This window comes from Mus pahari, chromosome 14 (genome assembly GCF_900095145.1).
Source record: "Mus pahari chromosome 14, PAHARI_EIJ_v1.1, whole genome shotgun sequence".
Lineage (NCBI taxonomy): Eukaryota > Metazoa > Chordata > Mammalia > Rodentia > Muridae > Mus > Mus pahari.
Window position 1 is genome coordinate 36,683,962 of NC_034603.1, and position 21,786 is coordinate 36,705,747.

At 42.3% G+C, this 21,786-nt stretch overlaps 1 protein-coding gene across 2 annotated transcripts in view; it reads right to left on the bottom strand.

Annotated features, from left to right (window-relative positions):
- Ndel1 (nudE neurodevelopment protein 1 like 1) overlaps positions 1-21,561 on the bottom strand; it is a 31,138-nt gene extending 9,577 nt beyond the window's left edge. For both annotated transcript variants that reach the window (XM_021211636.2, XM_021211635.1), the window contains exons 1-7: positions 21,368-21,561; positions 13,246-13,343; positions 11,592-11,745; positions 9,724-9,872; positions 8,305-8,441; positions 4,717-4,890; positions 2,113-2,204 (exon numbers count right to left, since the gene is read on the bottom strand). In XM_021211636.2, coding sequence (XP_021067295.1) covers positions 2,113-2,204; positions 4,717-4,890; positions 8,305-8,441; positions 9,724-9,872; positions 11,592-11,745; positions 13,246-13,331 — 792 coding nt within the window. In that variant the 5' untranslated portion in view covers positions 13,332-13,343; positions 21,368-21,561. The remainder of the gene's footprint in view (positions 1-2,112; positions 2,205-4,716; positions 4,891-8,304; positions 8,442-9,723; positions 9,873-11,591; positions 11,746-13,245; positions 13,344-21,367) is intronic.
- Positions 21,562-21,786: the final 225 nt, after the last annotated feature.

The window sequence follows — 21,786 nt, forward strand, 5'->3', positions numbered from 1 at the left end:
AAAAAAAAAAAAAGAAAAGAGGACATTCTGAGGAGGATGGGGGCACACTGGCACTGAATGCTTCAAATAAAACCCAGAGCAGTCCACACATTGGATTTGACCACACTGACATTACCAAGCAGTCTTAGAAGCTTAAACAAGGACTAGCAGGGACACAAAGGTGACGGTAAGAGAGGTGTAATGTAAAGAATGGCTTTGGGCTGGAGAGATGGCTCAGCCATAAAGAGCACTGGCTGCTCTTCCAGAGGTCCTGAGTTCAGTTCCCGGCTCACATGGTGGCTCACAACCATCTGTAATGGAGTCTGATGCCCTCTTCTGGGGGGTCTGAAGAGAGCAATGGTGTACTCATATACATAAAATAAATAAATGTTTAAAAAAAAAAAAAGAATGGCCTATAGTTTTGCTTTGTAAAATTTAAAAAGCCAAGTATGGAGGAGCACGATATTAAACCCAGCACTTTGGAGGCAGAAACAGATAGACTTATTTGAGTTAGAAGCCAGTTGGTCTACCTAGCAAATACCATGTCCATCTGGGCCACATAGTGAGAAAAGGCTAGCTAGGTATTCTAAATAGTCCCAAGCACTCAGCACACAGAGACAGAAGTAGCATGAGTTCAAGGCCAGCCTAGGCTACAGTGAATTCTAGGCCAGGCTGAGCCAATGTGAACTATGTTCACAATAGACAGTGTCTCAACAAAAAGAAAAAAAAAAATGGAGATGAAAGAAGAAAGGGAAAGAGGTCAGGCTTAAGAGGGGTACAGCTCAGTGGCAGAGTACTGACTTATCATTCAGAAGGTTCCAGAGACCAGTGTAAAATCCTTAGCAGACAAAAGCGCTTGCCCTACAAGCCTGACAACCTGAGTTTGATCCCTGGAACTCATATTTTAACAGACAAACAAAAGACCTGGGGCTAGAGGACGGACGACTCAGTGGTTAAGAGTGTTAACCAGGGGCCCTGAGTTCAGTTCCCAGATCCCTTTATCATCGGCTGTTAAGCCCAGTTCCAGATCTATCCCTCTGGTCTCATAGGACACCTGAATTCTTATACACATACATTCAGACACACATAGACACATAAATAATAATAAAAAATTATTAAATCAAAAAGCCAATCCTTGGGCTGGTGAGATGGCTCAGCAGTTAAGAGCACTGACTGCTCTTCCAGAGGTCCTGAGTTCAAAACCCAGCAACCACATGGTGGCTCACAACCACCCGTAATGAGATCTGAAGACAGCTACAGTGTATTTCCATATAATAAATGAATAAAATATTTAAAAAAAAAAAAGCCAATCCTTAAAAATTTTGTTTAAAAAAAAAAAAAAAAGACAGGAAGAAAAGCCAGGACTGGAGAGCTGGCTCAGAGGTTACAGCACTGGCTGTTCTTGCTGAGGACTGGGGTTTGATCCTCAGCAACCACACAGCACCTCACAACCATCTGTTAACTCCAGCCCAGGGGATCCAACACCCCCTCTGACCTCAGCAGACACCACACACACACATAAGATTATGAAATACATAAATCTTAAAAACTGATGGAGAGCCGGGAGTGATGGCGCACACCTTTGATCCCAGCACTCGGGAGGCAGAGGCAGGCGGATTTCTGAGTTTGAGGCCAGCCTGGTCTACAGAGTGAGTTCCAGGATAGCCAGGGCTACACAGAGAAACCCTGACTCAAAAAACCTTAAAAAAAAAAAAAAACTGATAGAGAAATAGCAAGTGTCATATTTCAAAAGCCAAGTCACTAAAGTCAAGCTTAGAGCCGAGATGAGGCACTGAAGCTGAGGTGTCCCGAGAGCAACAAGCCCCAGAGAAGAGTGGCTGGCAATGCCCCATGCCACACACTAGTCCAAAAAATACAAGATGAAGGAAAAAACAGAAGAGTAAGAGCCAGAGGCATAGAACAGGACTTGAGGTGCTGCACTGTAGACAGGACAGCAATGGGAAGAGTTACACAGGTAACCTCGAAGCCCAGGCTGGGGGTTGCTCAGATCTGGTCCGTGCTCATCAGTGCATGCGGTGCTTCTCAGCTTCACATGGTTCTCACCACAGGAAAGAGACGGTTCAGTACTACCTCCACAGTGGAAACACCCAGTGATAAATAACTAATGCTTACCCCTACTTTCCGCAAGAGATCTCCCACGATGTTTAGTGCTGATATCCTAGCAGAAGGAGTTAGTGGACTGGTTCCAAAGCCGTTTGGTATAGCTACAGAAAGCGAAACACAGAAGAATAACATCAGCAGTTCCCTTTATATTTGGACTATATTGATGATGTCACAAAGCAAAACACATTTGAAGCAATATCATACTGTTTCAAGGTATAAAGAGAAGCAGTATAAAGAAGCTTAACCATTAGACTACATCAGTGTATCACTTCTCCAAACTGCTCCAAGGACAAAGATCCTTAGACATCTCAACAGGTATTTCTGGAACAGAACTGTGAGGGCAGAGGGCTGCCCACTGTCTCCCTAACAGATGCTATAAGGATGCTCCATAAGAGCATCATGCCACATATCAACTCACAGAGACTGTGGCAGCATGCACAGCAACTCCACAGCTCCACACCAGCCAGGACCCCAGTGCAGAGATGGGGAAGTAGACATGAGTCCCATCTCTAACCAAGGAGCTATCGCCAACTCACTGACAACCATCCACAAAGGAAAAGCTAGTCTCCACAGGCATCTCACAGGGCCAACACTTACAGGCAGGCCCTATGCCCAGCAGCCCAGGTGACCAACACAAACCAATCCAAAAGTATTCGTAGTTTTTTTTGGTCTCATATTGCTTTGTTTCGGCATTTTTTTTACCTTTCTGGTCTTTTGCTTGTACATTACCATTTTTAGTTTTGTATTTTATGGGATGGGTGTGTGCCTGCATATGTATTTCTCATGCTCTTTTTGTTTTTCTTGTTAGTTCATTAGTTTTGTCTTATTCTTGTTTGTTTGAATTTCCCTGTTTTCCTAAGACAGAGAGAAAAGTATAGAGTTGAAAAGGTGGGGAGATGGGGAAGGTCTGGGAGGAGATGAGGGAGGGAAAACATGATCAGAATATTATATAAAAAAATTATCCTACAATTGAAAAAAACTGAAAGAATATGGCAAGCTGGGTACAGTATAGGCAGGGGGAATCTCTGAGGTTGAGGCCAGACTGGGATGGATGGGTGGGTGTATGTATGTGTGTGTGTGTATATGTGTGTGTGTGGGGAGAGAGAGAGAGAGAGAGAGAGAGAGAGAATATGCACACTTGCACAAGTACCAAGGTAGGCGGGGCTACAGAGTGAAACCATAAATGAAAGGAAAAGGAAAGGCAAAAGGAAAAGGAAAAGACAGAGAGGGGAGAGGGGAGGGGGAGGGGGGGGGGGGGGGGGGGGGGGAGGGGAGGGAGAGGGAGAAATAAATACATGAAATAAATCTAAACACACATAAAAGAAATACTGTGCCAAACCAGTAGTCAGCATGATAATACTCTCAATAATGAAATGTGCCTGACACAGGAAATTGAATTTTACCATTCAATGAAATGAGTATAAAGTTTAACACTGGAGCAGCATTAGTACAGGAAGTGCTGTTCTAACTGCCCAGAGAGCCTCCTCTCCCTCTAGAGGATAAAATGTATTTTGAGACGGGCAGGAAGGCATGGGGGAGCAGTGGAAGCTGGGGTATGAACTGCAGACTGCCTAAACAAGTGGAACTGGAATGCTCTGGGATTAGACTGCAGGGCTCTAAAGCTGGCCACAGAATGCTTTACCTCCTTATGCGCATTTAACAAACACACTAAACTAGAAGAATCTTATCAGTCCCCCTGCATGTCACCTTTTCAGGCAGTTCAAGACCCAGCTAACAGAATGTTCTATTTGAGCCAACCTTCTATCAATCTAGATAGTAACTCGAAGTTCTCTTCCTATCTGTGTGGAAAGCCTGTTTTTCTATGACATACTAAATGGCAAAAGCAAGAAATAATTATTTAGATAGGACCAAAAAACTTAACCCAAGAGACTGGGTGTGATGGCACATGCCTATAATCCCAGAACCTGGGAAGGAGAGGCTCAAAGATCAGGAATTAATTCAAGGTCATCTTCAGGCCACCCTAGGCTTGGTGAGACTGTATCTCAAAACTAACCAGCAATCTATGGTAGCAAAAAAATGTATAAGAAATAATTCAAATAAAGAAGAAAAAACAACCTGTAAAACTTAACTTTTTTGTGCTTTCAAATTTACTACATAGAACTGAGAATATAGATCAGTGTCAGTGCCTTTTGCCAAGCAAACACAAAGCTCTGGGTTCAATACCCAAGCTGGAAAAAGACAGACAGACAGACACACAGAGAAAGAGAGAGAGAGAGAGAGAGAGAGAGAGAGAGAGAGAGAGAGAGAGAGAGAGAGAGGAGAGAGAAAGGAAGAGGAAGGAGGGAGGGAGGGAGAAATCTGCATGAACATATATTTCTATAATAACCAAAATAAGCTCTTAAAAGTAAAATCTAAAACTTAAAAACTTTTTAACTTTTTAAAAATTTCACTTAAGCTGCTCTTGTGTTGAGTGCAGACATTATGCCATTGCTACATATCAGTGACCTGGAAAGACAATTCTTCCTTTGCTTCTTGGATACTAAAGTAACTTGTAAACTGCAATTTATGCTTTAACTGTAGTAGCTCTGCTACACCAGCAAATACATTTGAAACTGATCCTCTACATGGCTGCCTTCAATAGCAACTGCGAACCTTTTGGTGAAGGAAAACTGTTTTCTGTGCCTTTCCCAACAGGCGTTGCAGGCAGGGAGAGTGAAGCCTGGACAGCAGAATCCATCTTCTCGCAGTCCAGAGTTGGAGAACTGGGGGCAGACTTGCGGGTCACTTCCTGTTGTCGCTCCCGAACTGCTAGTTCTTGCCTTAAATCTGCAAAATGTTGCAAACAAAAGCAGGAATCCTCATTAGAGGGAGCAAATATACCCTGCAAGTCCCAACCAAAACATCATACAGACATTCCTCCTAAGTTACTATTTCTTAAAACAAGCTTCCTTAACTAAAAATTTTTATCTCTTGAACAAAATGTGATCTCCCCTAGAACTTAAAAATATGAAGTGGTGAGATGGCCGAGTAGTTAAGGCACCTGTTACCAGACCTGACAACCAGAGTCCCATCCCTGAGACAGACACGGGAGACTGAGAGAACCAACCCCTACAAGGTGGCCTCTGACTTCCACAGTGGCTGGCATACGCACACAAAACACACACACACACACACACACATGCACGCGCGCGCACAAAGTAAATATAATTTAAAAGGAAGAATTTTAAAATGCTATAACCTCTCAGAGAACAGTCCCAAGGTAAAAATACATTGAGCAGTGAGAGCCAAAGAGATGGCTTTTCCACTGGACAAGTTCACTTCCTAATCCATGTCAGACGGATGCCTACAACTCTAGCTCCAAGGGAATCTGATACCCTCTTCTGGCCTCTGCAGGCGCCTGCACATAAGTGGCATATACATACACACATAAATAAAATAATAAGTCTTAAAAAGAAAAAGAGGACACAAATAGAACACATAGTGAAACTAAATAACACAAAATATTCCTAACCAACTCTGCATATATATTTGCATATGAAGATTACTACCAAACAACAAAGAAGTTTTAAAAAGTTTTATAGTTTTTAATTTTTTTATTATTTGGATTAAACAAGGTCCCACTATACAGTTCTGGTAGGCCTGGAATTCTCTATGTAGATGAGACTGGCCTCAAACTTACAAAGATGAAATTGTTGTTTCCGGAGTACCAGGATTAAAGGCATGCATGACCACACCTCAGATTTTTTAAACTACCACTATGAAATCATTTTTCAATACTGAATTTTTAGTATTTCCAATTATATAACTACCCTGAAAATACCTTCATATGTTAAAAGAAAAAGGATATAAAGACGCAGATCTCTGAGAGTTCAAAGCCAACCTTCCAGGACAGCCAGGGCTATGCAGAAAGACCCTATTGCAGAAAAAAAAAAAAAAAAAGGCCAGACAGCAGTGGCACATGCCTTTAATTAAGCCCAGCACTTGGAAGGCAGATGCAAGCAGACCTCTGTGAGTTTGGGACCAGCCTGAGCTACAGAGGAAGTTCCAAGACAGCCAGGGCTACACAAAGAAATCCTGTCTTGAAAAAACAAAAAAGAAAAGCAAAAACAAAACAAAGGATACTATATGTTATTCCACTTTTGAGGTCAAAAGAGTCAAAACAGGATTACAAACTGATATATGCAATCTATATCCACAACAGCCTTGTTCACAAGAACTAAAGATGCAAGCAATCCCACATCCCATTCACAGAAGAGAAGAAAATGATGTAAAGTGAATTTTTAATCCATTTTCTGTAAGATAGGGGAATGAACACATTCTCAAAAATTGCCCTTTGAACTCCACACTCATGCTTTTATACTCATGCAGGCAGACACAAGCACAGGCATATCACTCACACACACACACAGACACACACACACACTGACACACACACACACGCAATTTAAAAAAAAAATTTTAAATAAAAAAATCAGGTCAGAACAACATAAATAAACCTTGGGGACACTAAAATTAAACTAACCAGCCACATAAATAATAATTTAGAAACCATCTCAGCATAGTGGTACACTTTTAATTTTTAATTCTAGCACTTGAGAGAGTAAAGGCAGGGAGACCTCCTATTTGGAGGCCAGTATGGTCTAAATAGTGAGACATGGGCCAGCCAGGGCCACATAGTGAGACCTTGTCTCAAGAAACAAGACAGATAAGATATTAAATTTGTAATGTTCTGTTTTGGTTTGAGGAGCTGAGGAAGCAGCTCAGGGATGGAGCCCTTGCCTAGCAGGCCCTAAGTCCCACCACCTTAGAACAAGTGATGAAACCAACAGTGAACAAGACTGGGGATGGATGGAGCCTGTCATGCACAAGGTCCTGTGTTCACTCTTACCACTGTAAAACAAAATCTATACACAAACAATACCAAGTTAATACTCTATATATTACAAAAATTAAAACAGTTCTTCTGGAGCTAGAGACGTAGCTCAGCACTCAATACTTTTCCAAAAGATCAGGGTTTGATTCCTAGCACCCACATAGTAGCTCACAACTATCTGTAACTCCAGTTCCAGGGATCTGATGCCATCTTCTAGCACCCCAAGCAGGCAAGTGGCACACATGCATGTGGCTAAAACACCCTTACACATAAAACAAACCTTTTAAAAACTAACTTTAAAAAAAAAAAAAAAAAATACCTTCGGATGAATGCATCACCCTTAGGAAAAAGAAAATAAAAAGACACTGAAATCTATAAAAAGAGATGAAGAGACGACATATAGTTAAACACATTTTCTGTAGAACTTCTCTCTCCTCCTTAGAACAATGAGATTCAGAGTATTATACAGGAAACAAGAACAGGGCAGCACATGCTCCTCAATGCTGAGCCATTGCCTCTCCAGACCCAAAGCCTGCTTTAAATTTTTGCCATACCACAGCTGGAGAGATGGCTCAGAGTTTGAGAGCACTGGCTGCTCTCCCAGAGGTCCCGAGTACAATTCCCAGCAATCACATGGTGGGGCTCACAACCATCTGTAATGAGGTCTGGTGCCCTCTTCTGGCCTACAGGCATATATGCAGATAGAACACTGTATACAAAATAAATTGATAAAAAAAATTGTGATGACATGTATATTCCCTATATTAAGTAGAAAAAAAAGAGAAATGTGTCCATTTCTGTCTGCTCATAGGAAAGTCAGGAATTATTTAAGGGAAAATATACAGACATATACAATCATAAAAAAGCAAACTATGTCACAGTGGGCTTTCCTTCTTTATAATATTCTCAATTTTACTGTGTTTCTGAGGAGAAAGAAGTTTAAAAGAAAGTGTGCACGAGTTACACGTATAATATGTAAACAGCAACATATATATACACATATACACATATACATGGTTCTGTGTAAATAACATGAGTTATTTAAATACAATTAATAAGGAAAAAAACCCAACTGAGAGCAGTACATTGAAAAAGTTCCAACTCTCTGTGCCTCCTTTTTCTCATCTATAAAATGGAGGTCATACCCACTTCTCAGCACTGATGCTATGGGTATGAAATAAATGACCAGGTTAAAAGCACTTGGCACAGCAACTGAAAGGTATGTGAAGGCATAAAGAGCCTCCCAGGAGCAGAGTGCTTACCCAACACGCTCAAGAGCCTGGGTGACTCCGAGCACCATCAGAGGGGTTAGTCCTTGCACTTAGGCACAGGCAATGGCTAAACACTTGCTAAGTGACAGAGCTTACCTCTGGCTTCATCCTTTAACCTCTGGACTGAGACCAACAAAGATTCCTTTTCATCAAGTTCACTTTCTAAGAACGCATTTCGTTCAATGGCCTGATTTAGCCTTTGTTCAAAGTCTTCCAGTGAAACTATTGTTGCCCTTTAAAAAAAAAAATTACTTGAAGCCCATGAATTAAACAGCATGTACAAATAGCTAGTACAAAAGAAAGCAATCAGTTTATCTCCTGCCATCCTTAACCGAGTCAGCCTGACCCAATTTGGAGAATGATTTCACTTCAGTCAGTAAAAATCAACACATACCTACTCTTGTGGGCTCCCATTCCCTGGTATCTACTACAGATATAAAATTCTCCAACCTAAAACTCAGAATACCAATTCCAATCTTTTTTTTTTTTCTTCCGAGACAGGGTTTCTCTGTGTAGCCCTGGTTTCCTGGAACTCACTCTGTAGCCCAGGCTGGCCTTGAACTCAGAAATCCACCTGCCTCTGTCTCCCAAGTGCTGGAACTAAAGGCGTGCGCCACCACTGCCCAGCCCTAAAATAACCTCTTAATAAAACACTTCAAACCCCTTCCTGCCCCTGCCCTTTCACTGTCTCTGCCTTGCTAAAAGTCTTTACAGACTCCGCCCCAACTGTAAAAAGGCTTCCCCAGCTCCCACAGATACTAGAGCTGCCCTAGAACAGGCTATACATTCTTACCAGAGCGTTTATCATAGCAAATCCTCTTATGGATCAGCTACAAGGACAGTGACTAGCATCATGTCAACCAAGAGTCAACCGATAAGTATAAAAGAAGAATACTGGGCAATAATTATAAAGTAGTATGAGTTAGAGTGGTTAAGAAAAAAATAACAGGGGGCTGGAGAGGTGGCTCAGCAGTTAAGAGCACTGACTGCACTTCCGGAGGTCCTGAGTTCAATTCACAGCAACCACACGGTGGCTTACAACCATCTGTAATGAGGTCTGACACCCTCTTCTGGTGTGTCTGAAGACAGCTACAGTGTACTTACATATAATAATAAATCTTTGGGCCAGAGTGAGCGGGGCCAACAGAAACGAACCAGGCCAGAGTGAGCAGAGGTCCTGAATTCTACTCCCAGCAACCACATGATGGCTCACAACCACCTGTACAGCTACAGTGTACACATATACAACAAATAAATAAATAAATAAATCTTTAAAAAGGAGAGGAGAGGAAAGGGAAGGAAAGGGAAGGGAAGAAAAGAGGCACTCTGGAGGCAGAGACAGGCTGATCTCTGAGTTCGAGATCCACCTGCCTCAGTCTCTCATGTTGTTTTGTTTCCTTTAAATCCAGAGTCACAAAGGACATAAGACACTGAAGGAGAAACGGGTTGCTAAGATGCATGTGAAAGCTTGAGCTGACGACTCGGTATGCTCATAGAATGCACAGTATCCTTTACCTTTTTGCTCGCTCCAGGTCATCATTGGCCTGCTCCAGCTCTCTCACATACTTATGTAGTTGCTCCTTAATGGCCCGGGTCTGACTTAAATCATCTTCTAACACTGAGACCTGCTTGTAGCTCTGTGCATACTGATGCTCTAGTTTCTCCTGAAAGAAGAGGTGCAGAGAAAGACGTGTTATTAATATGTAATCATCTACTAATAAAGGAATTTCCCTGCCATGCTAGATGTGCCCACTAATGCAATAACAGTATGAAGGTTAAAGGTGTAACCAACCACTTTTAGATTGAATCTGAGGTTGCCTTGTGGAAGGGAATTCATGCCTGGTCTTGTAAACCAGGTCAAAAGGTCACAGGCCATATTGAGGTACCTGTTTACAGGTTTTTTTGCTAAACAATGTCTATCTGCCTAAACATGTGTTTATACCCATAGATCAGTTCTGCCTTCAGCATTGGCCAGCGCAAGACTGAGTGATCAGCCCTAAATGGGACACCTCCATCACCAACACTATCCTATCCACCAACAAGGCTCAGGACACACCACAGAGACGGTGCAAAGAATTTAAGACCTAAAAGAGTTCTGTAAAATATTTAAAATGTTGTCTTCTGAATACAACATGGCCCTTGCAATCACTACAGCTATAGTTACCTAAACAAGACCTATATAAGAACAAGCTAACAAGATCAGTTAACATTACAACAGGCAGAACTGTGCTCACTGGGTTACAGGGGAGAAAAGGGGACAAGGTGTGGGAACCGTGTTGGGAGTAGCTGAGAGGAGGAAGGGGGGGACTGGGGTGGATGTGGCAATACATTGTTTACATGAAATGGTCAAAGAATATAAAAGATATTCTGTTTTATTTTAAAACCATACTCTATTTCTAAAAGGAAGGAAATACTCTTCTTCTGAGCCTCCAAGCCATGGACGTAGGGAAGAACTGAACCCAGGTCCATGCGTGTGCTAGGCAAACATGTCTACAACCAATGACCCATCCCTGGGACCTGACAACTCCTTCCTAAAGATTTCTAACCCCAAATAATTATAAAACTCGAGAAGCTATGAATACAAAAAAAGAGAGAAAAAAAGAATGCACGTGTCATGTAAATATAATTTTAAGACAGTACACAATAAGGCAAGCAATTTGTTCAAACAAATAATCAGAAGCTTTAGAAAACACAGGAACTAAAATGTAATCAAGGTCAGGCAGAAAACTGGCCACCATAAACTTCCTACGGGAAGTCCTAAACTCTGAACCATCTCTTGATTCTATTAAAAAAATAAATAAATCTATCAAACTTTTAAAATAGGAGACTGGAGAGATGGCTCAGAGGTTAAGAGCACTAGCTACTCTTCCAGAGGTCCTGAGTTCAAACCCCGGCAACCACATGGTGGCTCACAACCATCTATAATGGGATCCAATGCCCTCTTCTGGTGTGTCTGAAGACAGCTACAGTGTACTCAATACATTTTTTTAAATGTTATATGGCATATATATCTTATATACGTTATACATATATACATGTATATATACACACACACACACATATATATATACACATACACATATTTTTTTGGGGGGAAGGTGCTTAATTTTTTTAAGTACTATTTGGTAATACACTTGTCATTTGTAAAATGTTACTATAGTTCAAGTACTTCATATATACACTCATGCTACAGCACATGTGTGGAGATAACAACTAAGGAAAAAGGTTCTCCTCTTCTTACACCACGTATGGCCCAGAAATCACACTCAGGTTGTAAGGTTTAGTGGCAAATGCCTTTCCCCATGAAGCCACCTCACTGGCCCAACACATCCCACTTTAATACCCAAACAGCACTAGGCTCCAGGAAGGGCTTCTGCGGTTACCTTTAACGCCTCCACTTCGTACTTCAGTCTTTGGTTATCGGCCTGCAGGTCTCTATTTCTTTGTTCAGCCTGTACTAACTGTGCCTCCAACTCTGCTTCTAACTCTCTGCTTCCTTCCTGGAACTCAACTAGCTCATCCCGAGCTTCCTGGAAGCTAAACAGAAGCCAAGTGAGAAAAACAGTAATAGTTGAGTCCTCTCACATAATTACATAGCAATTCAGTAATTCCTAACTGAAAATTAACATTCTCATGTCTTATATTTCTTGTTCCACATATATGCAGGATTCAATGAAAATTAGTTATAAGCTTCCCCCAAAACACAAATCAGTAATTACAATATTTACAAAAATAGTTCTACATGGCTTGAAACCATTAGCTTCTTCCTCCATAAAACTGAAAGAGGAGGGGCGTGTATTTGTACTGAAGTAACCTAAATTGAGCATATTTTTCAATCTAATCAGAAATCAACAAATATTCTAAAATCACAACAGCTGGTACAAAGCTAAGCATCACTCACTCTTACCACTAATTCAGAATCAGGGAGTTACTAGGTTTCTCCATCTTTTTTTTTGGGGGGGGGGGGGGTAGGGGTAGGGGGGATGTTCGAGACAGGGTTTCTCTGTATAGCCCTGNCTNTCCTGGAACTCACTTTGTAGACCAGGCTGGCCTCGAACTCAGAAATCCGCCTGCCTCTGCCTCTGCCTCTGCCTCTGCCCCTGCCCCTGCCCCTGCCCCTGCCCCTGCCCCTGCCTCCCGAGTGCTGGGATTAAAGGTGTGCGCCACCACTGCCCAGATTCTCCATCTTTTTTATGTAATGCACTAAAACATTATTATAATATCACAAACTAGCTTAATATTTAGACAATTTTTGAAGTAACTAATTTCCTCTACAGTTCCATTACTTAATTTTCTGCATTTAAACTATTATGAGAAGGGGTTCACAGGCTTTCCAGCCTCTGGGGGGAAATCTAACACCAGTCCCAGGGGATCTTCTGGTCTGTATGGTCATCAGGCAGGCACAAGGTGCACAGGCATACATGCCAGCAAAACACCCATACACATAAGATAAAAACAAATCTCAAAAAAAAAAAAAAAAAAAAAAGATTATATCATGATGTAATACTATAACCAATCCATTTATGTACACCTGTAATAAAAATTAAGGTAAATGACTACGAATTTACAGAGAAACTCTAGAGCTAAACACAAAAAAACAAAAAACAAAAAAAAAAAAAAAAAAAAAAAAAAAAGGTATAAGAAAAAGATTCATTAAGAGCTTAGTTCAGCTGCCTCCCAACACTAATATGACACCTGAGAAGACTAAAGTCTGTGTTAAGCACCTCAAATAAGCAAATGATGAGGGGCACCAGTGCACACACAGCAGGCCAGAGACAGCCCAGCTAGTCACAAGCTACAGGAGGCAAGCAATCAGCAGTCACAGGTGGTACTAAAGCTTCCAGATAGTTCAAGTTGAACAATATAAAGATTGGTAGTAGTTTTATACTATTTAAATAAAAACAAGCATTGTTTTACTGCAGAATCACAGTCCTAAACCCCTAAATCTGAAACTCTAAATTTAGCCTTATGCTCCAAAGGGAAAAGCTCCACAGTCTATTCCAAACCCCACCGCTATTTTATGTTTTCAAACACTACCTTTGCTTATACTTCAAGGAAAGTTCCTTCCAATAAGCCGTTTCTTCCTTTAAACTTGAAAAATCCGGTATATCTTCACCATCCATGATCAAGACAGCCTGTGAGAATAAAGACAAAGCGCCAGGGTGTAAGAGAGTGGGCACTGCATTTGGTAGTTTCAAAGGTTCTAGGAGCTACTGGCACTTTCCTGTAACTCAGGCACATATTACCTCACTTGGGGACAACCAACATTGTGGATGAGGTCATGACAGGAGATGGTAACAGGGTCCCTTGAAACAAAGGCAATGAAGCATTTTCAGCTAGCACTGGGTGCTAGATAATTTGACCACAGAATTAACCTACATACAGTTCCAGCAGTTAATTTATGGCCAACTGATCTTCAAGGAATCCCGTGACAGAAACAAACATCAGACTTGAACCATTCTACATGATTTCCTGCTGTATAATTGCTTTAAAACACCTGTAAGGGGTCTGAGGACGTGGCTTGGTTGCTAAAACGCCTGCCTGGGGTCTGACCCTGGTACCACCTGCAACCTCTGCACTGAGAATTGCAGTGGAGGTGAGGGGTGTCACAGAAACTTTCAGAAAGTCCAAGGCCAGCCTGAGTTACATTGATACCCTATCTCAAAACAAAGTGGGGAGGAAAGGACAGAGGCACAGAGGGAGGGACACAATCCTTCAAGTTCACTCATCTCCACCACAATGACCTTTACCTCAGTTCTCCCCAAGGAATTCACAGGGGGGATCTAGTTACTTGCTCTTGCCATTTCAACTGGCTAAAACTCCCAATCAAGGACAGATACAGACACCAAGATGGCTGGCCCACTCTAGATTCCTGCCACATTCTTCCTACAACCCACTCTTTGCTGCTCAACTTCTGTTACAACACTACATCCACACAACAAAAGAGACACAGTAACGTCTACTTAAACCACAATGTGTGCTGGCCAGTAAGGAATGAAGAACAATCTTAAAACATAAAAAAAGCCTTGGAAATGGAAAAAACTCATCTTTAGCAAGATCTCCAGATTCAGGTGGTTCTAAGAGAGGCAAAGGAATGACTTTAGTGGGGATAAAACTAAACATAGCTTGATATGCTGAGTTTAATTCTTTTCAGGCATTGTGCCAATGTTCTTAACCAAATCTTTGCTGATCATACTATCTATTATTACCTTGATGTCTAATTATTAAATCTTCCAGTTATCTTAAACTGCCAATCACCCTGAAGTTCTTTGAAAGAGCTAGATTCTTGACACACACTGCATCCCTCCATGGTACTGAGTACAACAGATTCCTCAGAGAATGCACCCAAGGCTGCAGTCATTCACCAAACACTAAGATATTATTAAGCGCTAGGCATGTATTTATTGACCAAATACACCATCCTTTAACCTGATTGCACCTACACTAGCACAGGTTTGTCTGTGCTGCTCTATTCTTAGAGATGTCCTTATAGCATGAAAGTACTTTAATATGTTAACCACACAAGGCTAGGAGTCCTGTTGAAGCTGCGTTCTAGGGTTCCAATTCCACCATTAAATTATTTATACAAACTGCTTACTCTTAGGGCTTCAGTTGTTCATGTTTCATCCAATAAATGTATGGACTACACTGGGTGGCTAAATATTTCAAGTATGTATACTGATTAATAAATACTGATTTGTTCTGTAATTCTGTCCCGTTGTCAAAGTTCCAGAAATTGCCACTTCCCTTGCCCAAATACAGAGGTTACTACTTGACATCTGGCAGGTGGTCAATGGGTAAGAATGGGCTCGTCAGCAGCCAGAGGTACTCATTATTACAAAAGATCCAAAGTGCAGGCATCACCCTGCAGCATCACAAACTCTTCAGGGTTAATACTAAAGTCTCCTTAGGTAAGGAGTACATTAAACAATCCAGATGAAGACAAAAATCACAGGAAACAGGTGACAGCATCTAGAGTTGAAGCAACAACTCCTGTGTGTACTCTAATGTTCTATAACAGATTTCCCAAAGTGTCCTGAAAACTATGAATCTATGCAATAAAGGCCATGTATAGTGCTCAGCAGTAAGCAGTGGCTGCTCTTCCAGAGACTAGGATTTCATTCCTAGTATTCACATGACAGCTCACAGCCATCTGTGATTCAGTTCAAGGGGGTCTGATGGCCTCTTCTGGTCTCTGTGAGCACCAGGAATGCACACATACACGCAGGCAAAATACCTATATAGACAAAATAGTTAAAAAATGAAAATAAAAACAAAGACTCCCAAGAGCTGGAGGCATAGGTCAGTGGTAGAGCATTTAATTGGCATGTAGAAAGCCTGGGTCCCATCCTTAGCAAATAAATAAATCCAACCCTGCCCCCAAATTTAGATTTGAACGTGGCCAATCTTGTGTCAATGTACAGCTAAAATATTCAGTTTCTAATAAAAAAGCCAGTAAATCATGTTTTTAATTATATTTTTTAGAATGTTATAAAGACCAGAGATGGCACAAGAAACAAAGCCCCTCTGCGCCTGACACTGTTAGAAACCAAGGACAGGGAATCAAAGGCGAAGTCTCTCTAGCTAGCTCTCCAGGGCAAGACCTGTGTCTTACTTATAAATTCTTCCAAATCAGCTGAAACAAATGACTTGGAAGGCACAGGATGAAGAACATAGCAGCCGCAACCCAAGACTGCAATGAAGTCCTGGGGTAACGCCCAGGCTGACAGCCCAGAGTGGCTCAAATACAGAGACTGCTCTGGAAAAAAGGGGGCGGGGGATGGTACATCACACAGAGTAGGCACTGTGACTATAAGGCTGTTTAACTAAGAAACTGCAAATGTCCTTACTCTTCTGTCAATCAGCAAAGCCTTAAGAACACTTCGTACTCTTAACACACTCCTCTCCTCTCTCTCTCTCTCTCTCTCTCTCTCTCTCTCTCTCACACACACACACACACACACACACTCCTAACTCTAGGATGAGATAACTTATGACTGTCTCCATCTACATATAAAAATTTTAACTCATACCTTGAAATCTATTTTTTTTCATCTTTTTTAGAGCTTTATTTGTATTTATTTCCTATATAATTTCCTATGTATGGATTTTTTTTTTTTTGATCTGTGTATGAGCATAATGCCTGTGGAGGCCAAAGAGGACAGACATCAGATCCCCTGGAACTGAAGTTACAGATGGTCATGAGATGGCATGTGGGGGCAGGGAATTGAACCCAGATCTTCTGGAAGAGTAATTGGTGCTCTTAACCACTGAGCCATTTTTCCAGCCCCCAAATATGAAGTTCTTTTTTTTTTTTAAATTATTTTATTAGATATTTTCTTCATTTATATTTCAAATGCTATCCCAAAAGTCCCCTATACCCTCCCCCTGGCCCTGCTCCCCTACCCACTCACTCCCACTTCTTGGCCCTGGCGATCCCCTGTATGGGGCATATAAAGTTTGCAAGACCAGGGGCCTCTCTTCCCAATGATGGCCGACTAGGCCATCTTCTGCTACATATTCAGCTAGAGAGACACGAGCTCTGGAAGTACTGATTAGTTCATATTGTTGTTCCACCTATAGGGTTGCAGACCCCTTCAGCTCCTTAAATATGAAGTTCTTAATTCAATAGATTATATATTATTTTAAGCAACCAGGATAAATCCATTAACTACAGCCATCAATGAGCTACCTATTTTCACTCTTGAATGTGTGTGTGTGTGTGTGGGGAGGGGTTATCAGATATTTTCTTTATTTCTTGATTGTGTTCTAAGTTTTGTATGTTTCTGTGCTGCAAGCTTCCAGGATTTGGTAAACAAGCCTGTGCTCTCCATATTTACACCCTGTCTGATCTTGGTAGACCGTGATGACAGTATCTTAGCCTTGCTCTTCCCCAAGTGGATATTTTACCATTTTCAGCAGCCATTTCAGGCCCCTAAACATTTTTTGTTGAACTTTAGACTGTTCTTAGATTACATGTGTGGTTGAGCCAGTGCTGCATCTGAGTACTGACATTTTATTCATCACCAGGGACTTTATCTTTTAAGTTTTATATAATTTTTTACTATGCACCTTTTGATATTGCTGTTGATGGTGTATACCATGGACCAGTGTATGGGAACTTATGGGAACATCTAGTGCTGTTAGTGGCTCCCAGGACATCTAACATTTATTTTAATGTGTGGTGTTTGAATGTGGAGCCAAGTCTTCTACAAGTAAGGTCAGAATCAGTTTTATCTATAAGTTTGTCCACTCACTTTCTGTGTGAAAGTAGGGGTGGCATTTGTTGCTTGAACTCTGATTTTACAATGTCAAGGGACATACTGGTAGCTCTCTCAGTTCAGCAATAGCCCCTGGGACATAAGACTCCCACATGCTGTAAACTATGCATTTGTCTCCAGCTTTTGGTTCTTAAAGTTCTTGAGGGGTTTTTCATATTTTTTTAATTTACTCAAAAACATAAAAAGTTACACATATTAATTGAGTTACCATGTAATCTTCAATATATAAATACATGACACATTACTTAAGTAGGGTTAAATATATTTACCTCCTTCATCGATTATCAATTATCTCTGGTGAAAACTTTCGAAATCCTTCTAGCTCTTTAAAATATACACTCCAGAATAATTGCCTAAAGCTATATATTCTTTTATATTATTTTGTGTGCTTCTGTGTATGTGTTCATGAAGAGGGGTAGATGTGTGTATGTATCGTGTGCAGATTTGTATGCATGAGTGCACATGTACGTGGAAGCCAGAGAACAAGCTCAGATGTGATCCCAGCTTTGAAGAAAAGGAGGTAAGAGGACCCCGAGAGGCAGGAAGATCAACACACAAGTCAGGCCAGGCTCATTTACATAGCCGGTTCTATTAGTGCTTGTCAGCCAGAAGCTACACAGCAAGACCCTATTACATACACACACATACACGCGTGAACACACACAAATATGGAAGAAAAGAAAAAAGGAAAAAAAAATCTAGAACAAAACAACATTTAATCAAGAATAAGTCAGAGGAGGCCAAGGCTGTGACTCGGCTGGTAAAGTACCTGCCTAGCATAGCATGCATGAAGCCCTGAGTTCAATCCCCAGCACTGCTCAGACCAGTGTGGTACAACACATCTATAATGCCAGCCTTCTGTAGGTAGACAAAACAGGATCAGAAGTTCAAGGTTGTCCTTGGCCAGGCTCATTTACATAGCCAGTTACGTGGCACATTGGAGGTCCAGCCTAGGCTACATGAGACTTTTTCAAAAAAGAAAAAAAAAAAAAATTAAAAAAATTTATGGGAATAGAGATGGCTCTGAGGTTAAGAGCACTTGCTGCTCTTCCAGAGGGCCAGCACCCACATCAGGCGGCTCACAACCATATATATATATATATATATATATATATATATATATATATATATATATATATGTATGTATGTGTATGTATATGTATATATATATATCCAGGGATTCAGATGTCTCCTGTCTCTGTGGACATTGCATTCACATGAACATACCCACATGCAGACACAAAATTAAATATAATAAATATATCTACTTTTTAAAAGAACAAATCAGAGGGGACTGAAAAGGTGGCTCAGTGGGTCAGTGGCTCTTGCAGAGGACTAGAATATGGTTCCCTGCACCTACACAGGGCAACTCCCTCTCTCAACCCCTAGCTCTTCTTCTGGCCTCTGCAGCCACCCACATTCACACATACAACATGTGAGCACACACAGAAATAAGTTTTTAAAAGAAAATTAATTAAGCCAGAAAAATCAGCATGCAAAGTGCTTAAAAGCTCAGGCCCTAGAGTCAAACTATGCCCTCGCTGAGAGACCTTGGGCACGCTATTCAACTGCTCAGTGCCTCATTTTCTCACCTATAAAACAGGAAAATTAGTTGTATTTTGAAGATGAAGTGAGTTACTATTGGCACAGCATGTGTAACAGAGCCTGCTGCATAAACACCACATAAATGTTAATTCAACTGTAAGCAAACACTAGGCCAGAAGTGGACCTTTAAGGTTAGACCAGAGGAAACAGACTTCCAAATTTAAAAACACATGATTCTAGTCTCTCCTGGAACAAGCTTTACACGCTAGACTGAAACAAGCAGGAGTTCTTTCCCTCCCATCACACGCTCTATCTGTTGCTTCCCACCTGGCACTACCCAGCTTTATCCCACTACACCTATTCATCAACTTCATCCTTCTAAGAACCAGGTTCAAATAACGAATGTGCTACCCTTGCAGATGGTCTCAAAACTCTGTGTGTGGAGTCTGCCTCCAGGTACACGGAGAGGATGTGCTCACTGTCACTTGAGATTACATAAGTGGGGAAAGTTAGTCAATGTCAAATCTTTCACTGCTTTTAAAAAGTGCTCAAATGGCATATCTACAATCTTCTAAAGCTGCAAGGCACGCAGACTAGTGCTTTCTGCTCCTCTCCATCTTCCTTAATTCTAGGTCTCACATGGAGTGTGAGTCTACAATTACAACTTCTGCAGCAGACATGCTCACACTCTCCGACCTTTAGATGTGAACAACTGACAATTAGCTCACTGAAACTTTAAACAGTTAACATCTAACAGAGCTTACTGGCAAAGATTCTCTGTACAGCCCTAAGAAAATGAATTTTACATGACTATTAACATATATGCAGAATGAAGTAGGTCTTATTTCTCTCTCCCTTATGAAGTGCCTAGAAAGTAATTTTAACTTAAGTCCTCAATCCTCAAGTTTATTTTAGCATGGTTTAAAATGCACAAGAAAATAAATGTTGATCTCGTGAAAACATATTCAGGTCTATTTTCTATTTCAAGTGCCCTGGATCCAACTTCAATTCAATTCAAAACCAAGGCACTGCAGATTTAGCAGCTTCTACCAAGATTAAGCTCTAACAGGAGCTAAAGGTTTTCTTTGTTCTTTATGCATTCCTAGTCTAAGTAAAGATTTTAACAACAATTCAGAAAGAGATACCCCCCCCAACTGGGTGTCCTTTGGTCTCTTTTGACTCCTTAACTTAATGATGAGCTTTGCCCGATCAGCTTTCTGATTTGGCAGACACTACCCTATCTCTTAAGTGCAGTGAAAGCAACATAATTTTCAGACGAACAAGCAGCCACTAATGAGCAAGCTTCAGGGTAAGATTTTTCTAATAACTGAGCTTTTTGGGTTTTTTGGATTTTTTTTGAGGGGGGGTCAATTTACTCGAAAATAAATAAGTCATCTAGTAACTTCTGGTACCATCTTTGGCAAGTCCAATGTTCAGTCCTCTTTCCGGCTGAAGAAGTTTAAAAAAAAAAAAAAAAAAAAAAACGCATGAAAACAGAAACCAGAACCCTAAGCTTAGAAAGGTAAATTGTAATCCAAGCTAAACTTCTCACCAGTTAGTGGAACCAAAAAAAAAAAAAAAAAAAAAATCACTCAATTGCCCCAACCTCCTGTACCTAGGTCCAATTTCCCCAGCCAGCAAAAAGTGACTTACAGTATCCGTCGCAAGTACAAACAGCAAATGTTCTAAAATGTTTACAAACGCTACAGGAATGGGCTCTGATAATGAAAAGGACCCTCACTCGCCTTAAACTTAAAAGTGCTAGTCATCTCATCGTTTCCCAGAGAAAAATAAGAAGCGAATCCAAACAACCGGGGTCGGTTGGTGAGACTTTCCCCAACTCCAAAGCGGATGATTAGCAGTTTGGGGCAGGCAGTCACGAGACTGCCAGTCTCTGCCAACGCGGGCTGCTCCTGCTCTTGCCTCCCGCATCTGGGGCGCTGGGAAATCCAGATCCAGCCCGGCAGCTCCAGGGAATCAAGGGTGGGAGGAGCGAGAAGCTGGGCGCGCCTCTGCCACCCCAACTGGGCCACTCCTCGAGCCGTCAGCGCCTCGGCCCCCGGGCGCCACGTCCCGGCCTCCGTCCCTCCTCTGGAAGCCCGGGACTCGCTCTCCCGCAGGTACCCCCGGTGGTCCACACCTCCGCCAGTCAGGAGGGGACAGTTAGAGCGGTTGGAACAGTTGTCTCCGTACCGGCCGCCCCGGAACCCAAGCCCAGCCCGGCCCAGCGGGCCCTGAGCCCGGGCTCCGCGGTCAGACAGGCTTCCCCCGGGGCAGGCCTGGGCGCTGGCCGCCCGGCTCGACCCCAGAGGCTGCGTCGCACGGGAGCTCACCGCCAATGTGTCAAAAGCGCATGTTCGCCGCCGCTCGGCCGACGTCTCTGCTCCGCTGGCCTGGCCAGGCCCGCCCAGCCGCTCAGCTCAGCTCCCTTCCGCAGCCCCGAGCTCCACTCCGCGTACCCCCGCACCGGGCTCCTCCCCGACACGTCAGGGGCTCCCTGGGTGTCGGAGGCCATTCTGTGACGCACGGGGGCGGAGTCGAGAGCATGCGCAGCAGCAGGCTGGCGTGCGGGGCGGGGCGGAGCGGTGGGAGGCCAGCGTCACGTAGAGCCGACCCGGGCCTTGCGCGCTGACGTGGGGCCTGCGACAGAGTCCTGCGCAGGCGCCGCCCTGGACCCCCAAGGAGGTGGGTTTATTAGCCCTGTGCTGTCTCCGGAAGCTGTGCTGTGCGGGAGAGCAGTTCCCTAGGCTAA